Source organism: Hyperolius riggenbachi, chromosome 12 (genome assembly GCF_040937935.1).
Source record: "Hyperolius riggenbachi isolate aHypRig1 chromosome 12, aHypRig1.pri, whole genome shotgun sequence".
Classification (NCBI taxonomy): domain Eukaryota; kingdom Metazoa; phylum Chordata; class Amphibia; order Anura; family Hyperoliidae; genus Hyperolius; species Hyperolius riggenbachi.
Window position 1 is genome coordinate 177,094,599 of NC_090657.1, and position 18,105 is coordinate 177,112,703.

Sequence of the window (18,105 nt, forward strand, 5' to 3'; positions counted from 1 at the left end):
TGATGTGGAAGGGATCAGCCTGTGCGTCTTATGACACCACGTTCCATGTGGAAGGCAAGCCGTCGCAGCAACGACCCCCCGCAGCATCACAAGCCTTTCGGAGGCTGGCAACAGCAGCCTAACATCTGTTCAACACAGTTCAGCACGGCGTTCCGGCAACGGCTTCTGCATCCATTCTGCAGATCACCATGTGTATCTATTGCCTAACCACCCGCAAGTCTACTCCTCCCGCTCACAGGCTGGTCAGTGCCAAGCTGGATAATGGTCGCAGGAGATGACCAGGCAGACAGTCAGGGACAGGACGAGGTTGTGTGAAGTGCCTAGCACCATCTGTCCACTTGGCACAGAGCAAAGGCCTCTGGGATAGAGCCATGGGTTCACATTAACTCGGAGCCACTTTCTCTTCCATACGGCAGGCAGGAGCTCCGCCATATGGAGGAACATCTTAGTGCTAACTGGAGGGAAGAGATGCATTTCCGTCAACTCCGTTAATGCTAGAGCATAAAGACGCTCTGAGCATTACATTGTGTCACAAAACAGACTTCTCACTACGGCCTGAAGGTGACAACTCAAGCGTAAAACTACCTTAGTACAGATCTTAAAAACCTGTAACATTTCTGTATCTCTGTACAGATGAAGAGGAGACCTGTGAGGTTTCTGTATCTCTGTACAGGTGAGGAAGAGACCTGTGAGGTTTCTGTATCTCTGTACAGGTGAGGAAGAGACCTGTGAGGTTTCTGTATCTCTGTACAGGTGAGGAAGAGACCTGTGAGGTTTCTGTATCTCTGTACAGGCGAGGAAGAGACCTGTGAGGTTTCTGTATCTCTGTACAGGTGAGGAAGAGACCTGTGAGGTTTCTGTATCTCTGTACAAGTGAGGAAGAGACCTGTGAGGTTTCTGTGTCTCTGTACAGGTGAGGAAGAGACCTGTGAGGTTTCTGTATCTCTGTACAGGTGAGGAAGAGACCTGTGAGGTTTCTGTATCTCTGTACAAGTGAGGAAGAGACCTGTGAGGTTTCTGTATCTCTGTACAGGCGAGGAAGAGACCTGTGAGGTTTATGTATCTCTGTACAGGCGAGGAAGAGACCTGTGAGGTTTCTGTATCTCTGTACAGGTGAGGAAGAGACCTGTGAGGTTTCTGTATCTCTGTACAGGTGAGGAAGAGACCTGTGAGGTTTCTGTATCTCTGTACAAGTGAGGAAGAGACCTGTGAGGTTTCTGTGTCTCTGTACAGGTGGAGAGGAGACCTGTGAGGTTTCTGTACAGGTGAAGAGGAGACCTGTGAGGTTTCTGTGTCTCTGTACAGGTGAGGAAGAGACCTGTGAGGTTTCTGTATCTCTGTACAGATGAAGAGGAGACCTGTGAGGTTTCTGCGTCCCTGTACAGGGAAAGAGGAGACCTGTGAGGTTTCTGTATCTCTGTACAGATGAAAAGGAGACCTGCGAGGTTTCTGCGTCCCTGTACAGGGAAAGAGGAGACCTGTGAGGTTTCTATATCTCTGTAGAGGACACCTGTGAAGAGAAGACCTGTGAGGTTTCTGCATCTCTGTACAGGTGAGGAGGAGACCTGTGAGGTTTCTGTATCTCTGTACAGATGAAGAGGAGACCTGTGAGGTTTCTGCGTCCCTGTATAGGTAAAGGGGAGACCTGTGAGGTTTCTGTATCTCTGTACTGGGGAGGAGGAGACCTGCGAGGTTTCTGTACCTCTGTACAGGTAAAGAGGAGACCTGTGAGGTTTCTGTATCTCTGTACCAGAGTTGCTCAAATCCGAATTCGGGAGATATCCGGATAGTACTATCCGGATATCTCCCAGTAAACCTGTGCGGGTTGGGCGGGGGTCAATCTTACCTGTATGAGGTCTTCTTCGGTCTGTCCCTGGCGCCTCCCATGATGATGTCCAGTAACTACAAACCCTTCGTGGGAGGCGCCAGGGACAGACCGAAGAAGACGTCATACAGGTAAGATTGATCCTCATCAGTGCATGGCATGGATTAATTTGCCTCTATGGAGTAGGGCTTGTAACACCGAGAGGTACAGATTAACCAGCAAGGTCATGGTGAACCAGAACTCATTGGAGTGTGTGAGGGGCTACAATGGTCCTAAAAGCCCCCTTACTAAAATGCTAAGAAAAACAAAAGTTTGCTTTCTTATAACAGAAAGAATTTGCGATAATTCAGGAACAGAGGAGACCTGTGAGGTTTCTGCATCTCTGTACAGGTGAAGGGGAGACCTGTGAGGTTTCTGTATCTCTGTACAGGTGAAGAGAATACCTGTGAGGTTTCTGCATCTCTGTACAGGTGAAGGGGAGACCTGTGAGGTTTCTGCATCTCTGTACAGGTGAAGGGGAGACCTGTGAGGTTTCTGCATCTCTGTACAGGTGAAGGGGAGACCTGTGAGGTTTCTGCATCTCTGTACAGGTGAAGGGGAGACCTGTGAGGTTTCTGCATCTCTGTACAGGTGAGGAGGAGACCTGTGAGGTTTCAGTATCTCTGTACAGGTGAAGGGGAGACCTGTGAGGTTTCTGCATCTCTGTACAGGTGAAGAGAATACCTGTGAGGTTTCTGCATCTCTGTACAGGTGAAGGGGAGACCTGTGAGGTTTCTGCATCTCTGTACAGGTGAAGGGGAGACCTGTGAGGTTTCTGCATCTCTGTACAGGTGAAGGGGAGACCTGTGAGGTTTCTGCATCTCTGTACAGGTGAAGGGGAGACCTGTGAGATTTCTGCATCTCTGTACAGGTGAAGGGGAGACCTGTGAGATTTCTGCATCTCTGTACAGGTGAAGGGGAGACCTGTGAGGTTTCTGCATCTCTGTACAGGTGAAGGGGAGACCTGTGAGATTTCTGCATCTCTGTACAGGTGAAGGGGAGACCTGTGAGGTTTCTGCATCTCTGTACAGGTGAAGGGGAGACCTGGGAGGTTTCTGCATCTCTGTACAGGTGAAGGGGAGACCTGGGAGGTTTCTGTATCTCTGTACAGGTGAAGAGAATACCTGTGAGGTTTCTGCATCTCTGTACAGGTGAAGGGGAGACCTGTGAGGTTTCTGCATCTCTGTACAGGTGAAGGGGAGACCTGGGAGGTTTCTGCATCTCTGTACAGGTGAGGAGGAGACCTGTGAGGTTTCAGTATCTCTGTACAGGTGAAGGGGAGACCTGTGAGGTTTCTGCATCTCTGTACAGGTGAAGGGGAGACCTGGGAGGTTTCTGCATCTCTGTACAGGTGAAGGGGAGACCTGGGAGGTTTCTGTATCTCTGTACAGGTAAGGAGGAGAAGTGTGAGGTTTCAGTATCTCTGTACAGGTGAAGAGGAGACCTGTGAGGTTTCTGCATCACTACAGGTGAGGGGGAGACCTGTGAGGTTTCTGCATCTCTGTACAGGTGAAGGGGAGACCTGGGAGGTTTCTGCATCTCTGTACAGGTGAAGAGGAGACCTGTGAGGTTTCTGTATCTCTGTACAGGTGAGGAGGAGACCTGTGAGGTTTCAGTATCTCTGTACAGGTGAGGAGGAGACCTGTGAGGTTTCTGCATCTCTGTACAGGTGAAGGGGAGACCTGGGAGGTTTCTGCATCTCTGTACAGGTGAAGGGGAGACCTGGGAGGTTTCTGCGTCTTTGTATAAGTGAAAAGGACACCAGTGAAGAGGAGACCTGTGAGGTTTCATAAGTCAGCCCCCCTAAAATGTAATTTCTGCTGCTGTTCCTCAGTGTAGCAACGAAACACGTTGAATTCCCTCCCACATGTATTACAGTATAATGTTACAATAATTATCTCTGGTATAGTAAACATTTGGGTATAGTAAACTGCCACTCCAGGTCCTTGCCAATCTCCAATATAAGTCTATGGAAGCAAAGCCCGGTATAGTAAACGCCAACATAATTTATGTTATAGTAAATGTGTTTTTTGGCCCCTACATGATGCGACTCTGGATATAGTAAACAGTGGGCGGTGCATGCGTCATATGTCAGTGTGAAACCCATGGCTGGCTGCTCTACTCAGGCTGGTTGCAGGTGAGTTGACGCCTGATAACATTTGTAAGACAGGAAGAGTGGCCCCAACTCTGGATATACAGTTCTGTACAAACAAGCAGCCTGGTCCTACTCGCTGCAAAACTAAAGAGAGTGAAGAGGAGAGTGCCAAGTCCCGCCCACGGAGGTATCGGAGCCACTAGCTTTACAGATGTGAGAGCCTTATCACGATTGGCTGCATTTTGAAGAGAAGCTTCATGATTGGCCCAACTGTAAGCAGAAAGTTTTGCAGGACACGCGCTGCAAGTCCCACCAGCGGAGGTATCGGAGCCACTCACAGGAAGTGCTAAAAAAATCGCCAGGGGGCAGCAAATCTTTTTTTTTTAATTTTTTTTTTTTTCATGTAGCGAGACAAAGTCTCGCTACATGATAGCCGCTGCTCAGCGGCATCCCCCCAGCCCCTCCGATCCCGTTCAAAGAACGGGATCTCCTGGAGGGCTTCCCCCGTCGCCATGGCGACGGGGCGGGATGACGTCACCGACGTCAAGACGTCATAGGGGATTCCGATCCACCCCATAGAGCTGCCTGGCACTGATTGGCCAGGCAGCGCACGGGGTCTGGGGGGGGGGGGGGGGGGGGGGGCTGCGGCGCGCCGGATCGGCGGCGATCGGGCACTGCACGCAGCTAGCAAAGTGCTAGCTGCGTGCAGCAAAAAAAAAAATTATGCAAATCGGCCCAGCGGGGCCTGAGCGGTGCCTTCCGGCGGCATAGCCCGAGCTCAGCTCGGGCTTACCGCCAGGAAGGTTAAGTGACTGCTGCAATTTTTAAAGGAGCACTGGATAGTGTACTAGCGATTTATCCAGCCTTGCTATGCAGTCCTAAGGTATACTTAACCTTGTAGTCCACCAAATGTGCAAGTGCTTGTACTGTACCTCCAATGGGAGGACAGAGTTGGTCCTTTGCAGCAGATAAGGTACCAGGGCATGCTGGGCCATTTCTAAGACAATTTCTGATATAGTAAACCACTTTTCCTGGTCCCTTGGAGTTTACTATAATGAGATTATACTGTATATTATTATGTGTTAAGTTGTACACCCAATATAAAAATGTAATAAGGACACTATATTTTGTACAATTTTTATTAAAATTCTATTAAACTGTACATGGTGCAAGACATCCTTTCAATAAATTACAATATTAAAATGGCTCATGTGGATTGTATCCCTTCGAGTTGGGAATGTGTTCTGTGCCAGAATAAGCATTTGTAGGTTATTTTACTAGAAACAACCTTTTAGTGTTTTATTGCACCCTTCTGACAATGTCATGATATGTAATTTGGCCTCTGGGGCTTATGAATTTAATGTAGGTAGACATAAATCTGCTTCCATTGAAGTGTAGATGAGGAGGACATCTGATAAAGGACAGCCGAGGTGACATGTGACATGATGAGATAGACATCTGTATGTACAGTGCCTAGCACACAAATAACTAGACTGTGTTCACTTTAGGAGTTAAACATCAGGTATGCAAGTGACATTTTCTGTCAGACTGGGTCAGACTATAGCATAACCCTCACTGATAAGTAATTACAGCCATAAAACAATTTCCTGTCAGTGAATGGCTTCTGAGAGCGGGAAAGAGATAAAAAGGGTTAATAATTCATAGATTTGAGCTCTGGCATACTTCAATGAAGGTGTCATTGAGCAGAGACAATGAAACAGTAAAAAAAATAAATAAAAAAAATTCAAAACTAGATTTAAATATAAAATGAAACTGTGGGATATCTAAAAAAAGGTCATTTTTTTAGGTGAAGGAGGATCGATACAATGGTTTTCTGATCAGTTTGTTTTTCACCTCGGATGTCCTTGAAGTCCCCTAGTGCAACAGTTCCATGCACGAGCACATATACATTGGCTGAGCGATGCGTCCTGTTCATGGGATGGGGGAAGACGATGGAGCGTCTTCCAATTGGTGAGGTAAAGAGGGAGACAATGTGCTCGGCGTGCTGGATCTTTCTTTACTCGACCTCGGAGGACACCTCTACTATCTCAGAGGAGATGACCTCACAAGGCCGTCCCAGCGAGTCTTAATCTAGCCCGTGTACGATGTTTTAGGGGAACAGCGATTTGCCATATAGTTTTTTTCTCAGATGACGGCAACTGCTTTCCTCGGCTTCAGGAGTCTTCTGCTTCTCATTCACATGTGAGCCTGGCTGAACCAAGCATGCATGTTCATGAGTAGAGGTTTCATGGGTAATATCAAAAAGGTAGTCATGTCCTGCTTTGCACTTCCGACCACCATTTTCAAAGCAAACATAGCTTTCAGCTGAGGTATATCAAAGGACTTCATTAAAAAAAACAAAAAACTCCATTTAACCCCTCCACCAATGCACAATTCAACTTTTGGTCCTGAACCGGAAATTCTGGAAATTTTGGAGTCCTCCACCTATCACATGCCAATCTGAGATCTCTTCCCGTATACATACGCCGCCGGTGAGCTGGGCGCAGGGGAGCTTAATGATGGCTCGCCCTGCTGCCGCTCAAATTCCCGGGGGGTAAAATACCATTCAGGGTGTATTTCAGGGTCCGGTGATCACCAGAACCCCAAATTACCATTACATGCCCCACGTAGTATAACATTAAAGCTAAGGGGCGCATAGTTTCGTTGCTGAGTGCCAACACGACCTGCTTCGCTCTTCCTTGGTATCAACACTCCTTAATTCATGATCGGATGAGGATTCTCAGCTTCCAACTTGAGAGCTTCTCTATGGTATCATCCATCTTCTTCATTTAAAGTTTCATCCGATGCATCCATGATCTTCAGCTAGTATTCTCAGGCCTCCACGGCCTAAACCATCTTCAGTTTGCAATCTGAGGACTTCTCCGTGGTATCCTCCATATTTTTCATTTTGGACCTTCTCTGAAACACCCTTCATCTTTCACTACCAGTCTCAGGCCTCCAAAGTGTAAACAATCTTCAGGACGTAACTGGAGATCCCTCAAGGAACTGGCTGTCTTCACGTCCCAAACTCAGATCTGCAAAGTTTACACAATTCAGCTGTCGGCCTGAGATCTCGTCCAGAGTTAACAACCACCTTGAGGACTATTCATCTTCATCTAGACCTTTTGGACATTACAAGATGACTCAATGTCCATCCTCTCAGCCTTGGCAAACTCCAAATAAATGAGTAAGCCCAACACATTCACAGCTACTATCAGGTGGAACATGGAGTCCCAGGATCCAGTGATATCGAGGAGGTAACCAGAGAGGTAGACCCAAAGAATACCTAGAGCGGGGACACAAAGTCAGGAATATTAACAACAAGAAGGAAAAAGCACAAGTAAAAAAAACAACAAAAGGTTAATGAAAACTGATTGGCAGCCATCGTGTGCACACAGAGACAATCACTTTCATTTCCAAACCTGCCAACTAAAATCAGAATCAGAATAGTTCATTTCGCCAAGTACAACGCGAGATGTACCCGGAATTGGTTTTGGCACAACAGGGTCGGTGGTGGTACAGTGTGCATACATTAGTACAGTACATATACAGTATATCCATGCAGTGAATACATATACATACATTAGGATACATACAGTAGGTACAATGCATATACAAGCCACAGAGTATAAAGTAGAGTAAAGGCATAAGTAGAAGGATCCATAAAGATGGACCCCGGAAGTCTTCCTACAGGTCTGATAGATAGCAGCTGGCCAAGTTCACACCAGGGCTGCTTCTGGTCACGCTGCCTACTGCAAAGTGCTGCAGAAGGAGGCAGTGCTATATGAATACATAATAATGTAGTAGGACATTAGACTATGGTAGGATTAGATTGTGCGCTCCTCTGAGGACAGTCAGTGACATGACTATGTACTCTGTAAAGTGCTGCAGAAGTGCTATATAAATACTTAATGATAATGTAATGCTCATTGTACTGCAGCACACATAATTCAGCTTCCATTTAAGCTGTGCTGTATTTTTAGGCACAAGGTCTTGCTTTTGAAAACAAGAACATAAACAGGTTTGCAGGTTTTAATGCAAAGTATCTGACATTAAGCTTTTTTTTTTAACAAAGATACTAAAACCTGGAGTAACTGATGAGGAATTTAACATAGAATTATAACCTGGTCCAAGCAAGAATGAGATCACCTGTCATCTCATAGTGACCCCTTGTGGTGGACGGAGGGCATGACTACTGAAAACTGGCATAAGACAAAGGGTGTACTGTACATCTGAAAATGACAGCATTCAGAAACTACTGTGTGTACTAATTTCTTCCCTCCCCCTCTAGACTGACTGCTGTTTATTTTCTATAAGCTGAAAGGACTCGCCTGGCTAACTGATTAGGAAGCAGCAAAACTCAATCAGACAAGAGGTGACTTAGCAGTACCTGCCTCTCACCCGATCTGTTCAAAGCAGCAAAGTCAGAAACAAGTGTCAGGCCTCTTGCACACTGCACGCGATTCCGATTCAGATTCCGCTTTTTAATCAGTTTTTACATCCGATTCAGATTCTGATTTGCAGTTTGCTCCCTGCACACTGCAAATCTGAATCTGAATCGGATGTAAAAACTGATTAAAAAGCGGAATCTGAATCGGAATCGCGTGCAGTGTGCAAGAGGCCTCAGGCACGACAGAGGAAACGTACATTGCAGTCTGATGATCAGAATTTCAGGGCATCATCAAAAAACCAGGGGTGGATTTGCAACTTAGAGGCCTGTAGGCACAGGTGTACAGGTGCCCTAAACTCCACCCCCGACACAGGCCACACACCCCAATAAAAATATTCTGAACTCTAGTCCCTGCCTTATGTCATTAACTGTCCCGAATCTTACACTCTAATCACTGTCTCGTATCATCCTTAGTGACATGAGACAAGGATAAGGGTGTAAGTGTAAGCAGGGATTAGACTGTAAGCTCCTGAGGTCAGTGATCTGAGGAGGGGGCCGCCTCTCCGACATAAGGCGCCTGTAGGCACACCCCTACTGTGCCTTATGGAAAATCCGGCCCCGCAAAACACTAATAATGATGAGCTACTAGATTACAGCTTATGTGGAGAGTCGATAGTTTCATATCAGATAAATGAAGGAATGCCTTACCAAACACAGAACCGCCAGTATTAGCCACTCCTAAAGGATAAAGCAGAAAAGAATATTGATATTACACTCTGTAACAAGTCAAACAGTCTACAAAGCTTGTTTAGAGATCTGAAGAGAGGAGCAGTGGGTGGAACCTGTGTAAAGATCTGCAGAGAGGAGCAGCAGATGAGGAACAGTGGGAGGAGCCTGTGTAAAGATCTGCAGAGAGGAGCAGCAGATGAGGAACAGTGGGAGGAGCCTGTGTAGAGATTTGCAGAGAGGAGCAGCAGATGAGGAGTGGTGGGAGGAGCCAGTGCAAATATTTGCAGAGAGAAGCAGAAGATGAGGAGTGATGGGAGGAGCCTCTGTAGAGATCTGCAGAGAGGAGCAGCAGTTGAGGAGTGTAGGGAGGAGCCTGTGTAGAGATCTGCAGAGAGGAGAAGCAGATGAGGAGTGGTGGGAGGAGCCAGTGTAGATATCTGCAGAGAGGAGCAGTAGGTGAAGAGTAGTGAAAACTATGGATAACCTGCTGCTGCTGCATGTATGATGGATTGTGGATGTTGGTAGAAGCGATTTCTCAGATAAGGGGATAGAAGGCAAAATATTATGAGATTGTTTACTAGGATTGGCAGTTTCTGTAGACAGGGTGGGGAGAATTTTTTAGAAGTTGCAGCAATGGAAGTATCAGACATTGAAGATGTTCAGGAAGTTTAATGTGACGAGACTGTAGCGGTAAAGGTAGCCAAAGTGAGATGGAATTGTACTGACTAAAAATGACTTACAGTAAGCTATGCATGAGAATGAGCACCATTGGAATATATACTATACTCACCAAATAGGAATCCGGAGCAGGATGGGGCCAGGTCCTGGATGTTCACAGTTAGGCCACTATGAAAAAAGGGAATTACTGTTACTTCACTGACTAATAAATATATTAAATATAATAATAATAACAACAACAATAACAATAATAATAATATGAAAGGCCCAATCAGTTAGGAGATGCGAGGTCTTTATCATGTGACCATGAAAAGTTCAATTGCAGCTGCTGTGAGATCCTTATGTAACCATAAACAGCCCAATCAGTCAGAAGGTGTGATATCTACAACATGTGACCCTGAGCAGCCCAATCCGTCAGGTGTGAGATCATAATCATGTGACCATGAACAGGCCAATCACAACAGCTGGAAGGTCCTCACCTGTGGTTGAAGGTCTGCAGTGCCACTGCCACAGAGATGAAGACCATGGCCTGGCAGAAGTTGGTGGACTTGCTCAGGAGGTAGATGAAGATGCTGGAGATTCCCATTCCAATGACCTACAGAGACCACATCAATTATTAGAGGAGGAGACTGTGAGGCACCTGGCCAATGTTCAGAAGATGAGGAAATGAGAAAAATACCTCCATGAGCTTCCTGATGATGATGGGTTTGTGTCCTGGTGAGGAGAGACAGAGAAGAGACCCGTATTACAAACAACCATAGTAACTATGTTAATTAACACGGTAGCGACCGCGCTAGTGAGGTATCGAGGTCGCAATACTTCACAGCAGCCCCCGGCATTTAAAGGAAGAACTTGCAGGAGAAAAGGTAACACCGAGAGCCCAAAATAACGGTGTACCTTTAATAAGCAATTGGTAGTAGTAAGGTGTATAAGTGCGGTAACAAACGTGGGTTACCACAAAGGCAACTACTGGCAGGTGGGGAGGTTATGACCTGACCCCACTCAGGTTAAGAAGTTGTTCTATGTAGATCGGAAACAAGGAGGTAACAAGGGGTAAAAACAGTTTAAAAAGGGCGGCAGTGGGGGGCTTACCTCCCCAACAAGTAAAACACAGACTGCGTTGATTAAACTTCAACAAAGATACCGTTTAGTTTACTCCACAATGCAGACAGAGGTAGGCGTTTGACTTTGACCAAGACTTGTACTAATTTTTACTCCTTTGATTGCCTGATGAAGCGGGATAAAACCTGTGAAACGCATTGCATTGTGGAGTACTTAAATAAAGGGTATCTTTGTTGAATCTTAATCAAAACAGTGTTTTACTTATTGGAGAGGCAAGCCCCCCACTGCCGCCCTTTTTAAACCGTTTTTACCCCTTGTTACCCCCTTGTTTACTATCTACAGAGAACGACTTCTTAACCTAAGTGGGGTCAGGTCATAACATCCCCACCTGCCAGTGGTTGCCTTTGTGGTAACCCATGGTTGTTACCACACTTATACACCTTGCCCTACACTACTGCCCTATTTTATAAACATTTTTACTCTATTCTGCAGCCTCTGTTCGAGCTTCTCTTCATACGGCATTTAAAGGAGTGCACGCTGCTATGTATGTAGCACGTGTAACTAAGTAAGGCATGCTATGCAGCACGACCGCACCTGGTGTGCATAACGGTCGCGCTTTTTTTTATCTTGCGCTGCTGAAGCAGCTCAGTATAGTGAATCAAGGTCAAAGTCACACAGAAGGATACCATCTTCTATGCATCTCTGGGCTGTTATAATGATCCCCCACCTTCAATTTCCTGCGAGTCACTAACCCAGAACCAGTATGTAGATCACCTAACTGCATGCTTGTTCCAGGCATGACTCAGACATCACCGAAACTGTAGCAAAAAAAAAAAAAAAAAAAAAAACATCTGGGAACTGGAATATATTTTTTGGTAGGATGGAAACAAATGTCTGCCTCTACATTGCTCTAACTTCAAGGGTTCCTCAATAAATCACATAGCTGAATTGTATAGACAGGTTCCCGGTGTATTTTGCATCAAATAATCAGATGTCTGGCTAGATGTAATGAGCCTGAAAACATTAGCTGTATCACCCAAAAAAAAGTTGCTGTGAAACACAAAAGGATGCCTGAGATAAGCTGCTGATCAATCTCAACACTAATTTTGAGTGTGGAGTCGCACCTGCTTGGCTTCCATCAATTTCAGATGGTCAGGTGTGCAGATCCAATAGTCCCGGACACCATGGGACTCAAACTGTAGCAAATGAAAAAAAAGATTCGCCCCACCTTCAGAAAAGCTTAGTCTGTTTTATTGGAAAGACATACAAATTGTATGTCTTTTTCCAATAAAACAGACTAAGCTTTTCTAAAGGTGGTGCGGATCTTTTTCTTCATTTGATCAATCTCAACACAACAGGAGATGTAAAAACAAATATCTCACTACAAGATTACACCGCTGGAAAGTTGTAAGAAAGGCAAACAATCTAATTAAATGAGTAACTGTAACCAATAAAACATGAGGTGGAAACGATGGGGGTGGGGAAGTTGAAGATGAGTTAGACAGGCTCTGGGGTCCTCCTTTAAAGAAGGACAGCTTTATATGGATGCTCAGCATATATTTGCACTACACAAACCCCAATTTTGTAGTTAAAGGTCATTATGGAGTTAGATTTTCATTTTAGTCTGCAGCTCGAAAGGACTTTCCAGGTACTGCAGATAATTCAAGATAGGCTGAGCATAAAGGCGCGTACACATGCCATACTGTAGCTATCCTACTGTCAGCAGAACGCACGCCCAGCGGGAGGGTCTGACAGACCCGTCATTAGCTACAGTATGGCGGGTGTACGCGTCTTAACACTGTTTGGTGAACAGCACGCCCACAATTTCCTGTGCCCACACACAGTTGCCCACGTCTGTTCAGGTGCTTAGTCTGATCTACTGTGTCGCGCGTACACACGTACGTACAAGATTTCCATTTTGTCTGATGAAATTGTTGTAGACAAGAGCGGTCATGGAGTGACGGATTTGACAAAAAGGTTCAAGTTTCTTACCAATCTTAATAAGATGATCTGTCAGACGTCCGCTCAGTAAGGCAGCCGGGATGGCGGTGAGCCATGGCACAACATTGAACACCAAACCCTGGAGAAAGAGGAGGAACAGATTGGCGAGAGTGCATGTGCTTTTATCTGTAAATTACATTATTCTTTACTTCCCAGCATGCAATAGGAAAAAACTGGAAGATAATTGGCCCTCGAGTGCTCCTCATTGTGACCTGGTATCAGCATATTACAAAGTTATATAGACATACGTCCATCGAGTTTAACCAGAAAATAGGGTACAACACTGGCCTGCACCCTCACATATCACGGTTGATCCAGAGGAAGGCAAAAAACCCTTACAAGGCATGGTCCAATTGGCCCCAAAAGGGAAAAAATTCCTTCCTGACTCCAGATGGCAGTCAGATAAAATCCCTGGATCAACACCACTGGTAAATACCTAGTAATTATAGCCACGGATGTCTTTCAATGCAAGGAAAGCATCTAAGCCCCCTTAAACGCAGATATAGAATTTGACGCAACTACTTCCTGTGGCAATACACTGCACATTTTAATCATTTTACACTGTAGCGAACCCTTTCCTAAGTAAATGGATACAACTTTTTTTCTCCATACGCAGATCATGTCCCCAGGTCCTTTGCACAAGCCTAGGGACAAAAAGCTAATCCGCCAAGCTTTTATATTGCCCTCTGATGTGTGTACATGTTAATTAAACCTCATGTGAAGGCCCCCATACATCAGATTATATATAGGCAGATTGACCAAGAGACATCTCTCTCTGATCCAATATTGCCGGAGAGAGATCTGTTGCTTGTTTCAGCATGCAAATCTCTCGGGAATGTGAATGTGGCCCCCACCCATGCATTTAATACTTTACATGTCCGCTGTCTCCCACCGTGGTCCCCATAGATTTTCCGCATTTCTGAAGTTAAAAGTACACCCGTAAGAATAAAAACTTCCCGCAGGGGGTACTCACCTCGCCAGGGAGAAGGCTCTGGATCCTAAAGGGGATCCCCCCGCCAACCCTGGCTCACCGACGCCTTCCACCCCTGGGACCCCGGGCAAAAAGGTAAATATAAACATGCTCCGCGCCACTGCACTGGCTTTCCCTTTGGGCTCCAGTGGAAATAGCGGAGCCTGATTGGGTCCGCACTACTGAGCAGGTGCGAGCTGCCTGAGCCAGCGCATTAGAGCGGACCCGATCGGGCTCTGTCATTTCCACCGGAGCCCATTGGAAAGCCACCACTGTCTTGCATGCAACTGTACATCTCTACAAATTAACAGTAATGTTATTCAATAATTTATTGTTATGTAAAAACTATTTTTAATTTTATCATTTGTATTAATAGGTCTTTGACGTATTGTTTATAACATTTTTGAAAATTCCAATAAAAAAATATTGAAACCGGAAAGCCACTACTGAAAATTGCGCAGCCGACAAGCCCTTCTCAGCGGATATTCAGGGGGGGGGGGGGAAATGGGGAAGTCCTAGTGCTGGAAAATATGGACAGAGAGGAACGCCTCTTTAGGATCCAGAGGCTTCCCCCTCCCTATGGAAGTATCTCCTAGGAGCACTTTTTTTCCCCTATAGGTGTACTTAAAGCACATCACGCATGGGCCGCATGTCCTTACGGAAGCCCAGCAACAATGCGGATGATGCATGGGGGCCACGGTGGGAGACAGCGGACGGGTAAAGTAGTTCCCCCACATTCACATTCGGTGAAACAGCGCCAGGGGTTCAGTTATGTTACCACCGTGCACTCAGTTGACCACGTTGGTCCAAAATCTTGCAACTTATCCGATCAACACATTCAACCATTTCAGGCAGAAATTGGTTGAATTGTCGATCGGACATGCTTATGGCAGCATCAATTTTCATCTTTTCCGATCAGAATGATCAAATTGGATGCTTGATCGTCCGTCAAGTCGAGTGATATATGGGCAACTTAAGGCGTCTTTTCTCGAGACTAAATAAAAGTACAAGTGTAATGATCTGCGCTGCTGTCTGCACAGGCAGACAGCTGTTTGACCATTTTTTAGGTCTGAGTGCTGCAGGTCTCTGGAAAAGAGTTTCAGAGCTGCTGTTCTAGGGAGGAATTTGCATCCACTTGTCATGCAAATTGCTTAACTGCTTCCTTTGATGGCTTGCAGTATAAATACCATTTCTTCCCAGAATTCCCTGCTGGTCATAGAGGTTTGTTCCTGCTAACTTACCTGGAGTCTCAGCCCTCAGCTTATTGTTTGCTAATATTGCTATCTTAGTGTAGTTAATTCCTGGGGAGTGCTCCTTGCATTCCTATTTAGTGCAGTCAGTTTGTGTATAATTTGTACTGCCTATTCTGTCTTGTCTTGTCTGTGCGATTGCACGGTCGCCAGCGGTTGGCAATAGTGAATTGTTCTGTCTTAAACTTAGATCGCATTTGCCCTAGCGTTAGAGGCGGTGGATCTTTCTAGTCTGTATCTTGGAGTATAACCTCGGCTGCGGTTGCTGCTGGTTGCTCCTTCTGTCTGTCTTGTTGTGCGGATCGCACTCGCTCTTGCGGAAGAGCAGTGGATCCTTTTCAGTCCTGTTCCTGTGTGCGGATCCCACTTGCTCTTGCGGAAGAGCAGTGGATCCTATCTGACTTGTTCCTGTTGTCTTTTTGTCCTGAGTAAACGCTTGCTGTTGCCTGAGGTAGGGCAACCGATTAGCAAACGTTTCTGTTATTTGTTTGTGTTTCTGGGTTCATTAGTTAGGGTTGGCGCATTTTGTCTCTGTTGCGCTTCTCGTGCTGAGACCGCGCAATTTACGTGTTTTGTCGCTGTTGCGCTTCTTGTGCGGCGACCGCGATTAGCGAGTGCGTTTGTTATTTTCCTTGGCGTTCTGATTATTGTTGCTGTGTCTTTCTTACTACACTTATGCTCTGTCTTTACTCTGTCTTGTGTTGCTGTTAGCAATCGCCACTCTTGCGATTGCTTTCCCACTTGGTTTTCACTGTTGTGTGTTCATCGTCGCCAGGTGGCGACTAGATTGGTGGACATACATACATTCCGTCTCTGTGCTCACTCTCTTTCACTAGGGGCTATCTTGCCCTGTATTACTTCCCCTCGTACAATTCCTATCTGGCATCTGTGGCAGTGCAGAGGGTTTATTCCTCTTAACTCCACAGCTCCATCTGCTGGTGGGAATTCCCCTCTACAGGTGCATTGCACCACAGCTGGGTTCTGTTATTCAGGCGTTTGTGGGGAATTTCCGCAGTGTCCGCGCACATCTTGTGCGCTGACCACGGAGATAATTCCACAATCGTTACAACAAGATTTTATCAGAGGTGCCTGGCTCTTCTGCTGATCACATATGCTATTTCTCCATTATTGCCTGATGAAGCGGGATCAAACCTGTGAAATGTGTTGCATTGTACCCCAGAGTATGTAGATAAACTTGTTGTATTTGACAAACACATTGGCAATTTTTGTGTGTGCTTGGAGGAGGCAAGTCCACCACTGGCTCCTCATGTCTTAAACTTTTTAGATACTTTTATCCTTTTGGCGCCTCTGTATCCATACTACACTAGGTACAAGTTTTTTGCTCCTGAGGTTCGCTCAGGTACACTTTAATAAGCAGTTAAGTTTTCCTTTTGTTACCAGAACTCCACTTAGCATGCTGCTGTTCTTACATTAGACCAGTAGGTGGCGAAAAACGATTAGCAAAATGAATTATTCCAGTCCGCTACTATTCAGTTATTTTCCATCTTGGCGACACTCCTCACCTGAGAATCGGGGAATCGGCTCTTGAAGAATATGGGAATCCAGGAGAAGAGGGTGAAGGCGGTGCTGGCCACACAGAACTGGGCGATAACCACAGCCCTAAAGTGGGAGGGGCGAGAAGAGATCATTAGCTGCAGCCAGTCTCATCGGTCATTTACACACGCAGGGTGTGGTCACCTTAAAAAAAAGGGGGGACATCTAGGCCATGCGATTAAGAAAGGCTCTACAAATCGTATGAAGCTTGAAATTGGAACAATCAAATTCACTTGCAAACTACATAGAATGCGCATGCAAGACACCATTTTACTGACCACCTCTAGCCAGAAGGATCAGCAGGACAGCCAGGCAATATGTATAGGTTAATACATATGGCAGCCTCCATATCTGTCTCACTACAGGGCCACTGTAAAGGGAACCTGAAGTGAGAGGGATATGGAGGCTACCATATTTATTTCCTTTACCAGTTGCCTGGCAGTCCTCCTGATCCTGTGTTTTTAATAATTTTAGCCATAGACCCTGAACAAGCATGCAGCAGATCATGTACTCTGACTCAGGTTTCACTGGATTAGCTATATCCTTGTTCCAGGGTTTGCTTATGCCAGAGGATCAACAGGGCTGCCAGGCAACTGGCATGGTTTACAAGGAAATAAATATGGCAGCCTCCATATCCCTCTCACCTCTGGTTCCTTTTAAGAATTCACCAAGGTCAATAATAATATTAAACAGTAAAGCCTTGTATGCTCACATGAGTACTGTCACCCAGTGGGATCAGGACCCCATCCTTTGGTCAACAGGTCAGGGCTGAGTGCTGTATGGTCGTGCTGCTAGCCTTGCTATGGAACTGGAAGCTGGAGAATGCATGCCGCAAAATAATAATAATAATACTACAAAAGCTTGGGGGTTAGTACAAGAGGTTGCTGCTGATGCTGCTAAAGATCTGAAGGCTCAACACTCTGAACGCTACCATAAACAGATCGCCCCTCTATAAATGCTGGCGAACAGACATGTGGCAATCAGTTATCAGTATACATTTTTATGAATAGGCCCCCAAACCCCCATTTCCTACAAGGGGTGTCCTCAGCTTGCTGAAGTGGCCTTATAATGTGCAGAGCTTTTCCATGTAACTTTCTTTGTGCGCCAACTTCAATATTTATACAAGACGATCATTTTCCCCCTCCATAATCTCCTCTTCTCAAGAGTAAATACACTGAGATTAGCTGCTCTTTCTTCATAACAGACGTTCTCCAAGTGTCCAAAAAACATATGCCTGCTACACACCATGCAATTGTCCTGTCAGATCGAGGGGAAGATTTCCCATTCTTTGAGCATGTCCGACCTCCTTCACATCGAGAAATGATCAACTTTGTGCAGCACTGATCTCAAGATCGATCCCTTTCTTGATCAGAAGCAGATCGGACATGCTGAAAATGATCAGATAAGAAATTTCCCATTGAACTGACGCAGGGACGGATCTAGGGGGGGGGGGGGGGGGGGAGCAAGCGGGTATCTTGCCCCAGGCGCAGTTTGTTGAATTCTTAAAAACGC

General features: G+C 45.8%; 1 protein-coding gene across 1 annotated transcript in view; it reads right to left on the reverse strand.

Moving 5' to 3' along the window:
* Positions 1 to 5,084: 5,084 nt before the first annotated feature.
* SLC17A9 (solute carrier family 17 member 9) overlaps positions 5,085 to 18,105 on the reverse strand; it is a 61,455-nt gene continuing 48,434 nt past the window's right edge. Inside the window, exons 7-13 of the mRNA XM_068262640.1 lie at positions 16,563 to 16,659; positions 12,811 to 12,898; positions 10,436 to 10,470; positions 10,236 to 10,351; positions 9,869 to 9,924; positions 9,058 to 9,087; positions 5,085 to 7,245 (exon numbers count right to left, since the gene is read on the reverse strand). Of these exons, the coding sequence (XP_068118741.1) occupies positions 7,076 to 7,245; positions 9,058 to 9,087; positions 9,869 to 9,924; positions 10,236 to 10,351; positions 10,436 to 10,470; positions 12,811 to 12,898; positions 16,563 to 16,659 (592 nt within the window). The 3' untranslated portion in view covers positions 5,085 to 7,075. The remainder of the gene's footprint in view (positions 7,246 to 9,057; positions 9,088 to 9,868; positions 9,925 to 10,235; positions 10,352 to 10,435; positions 10,471 to 12,810; positions 12,899 to 16,562; positions 16,660 to 18,105) is intronic.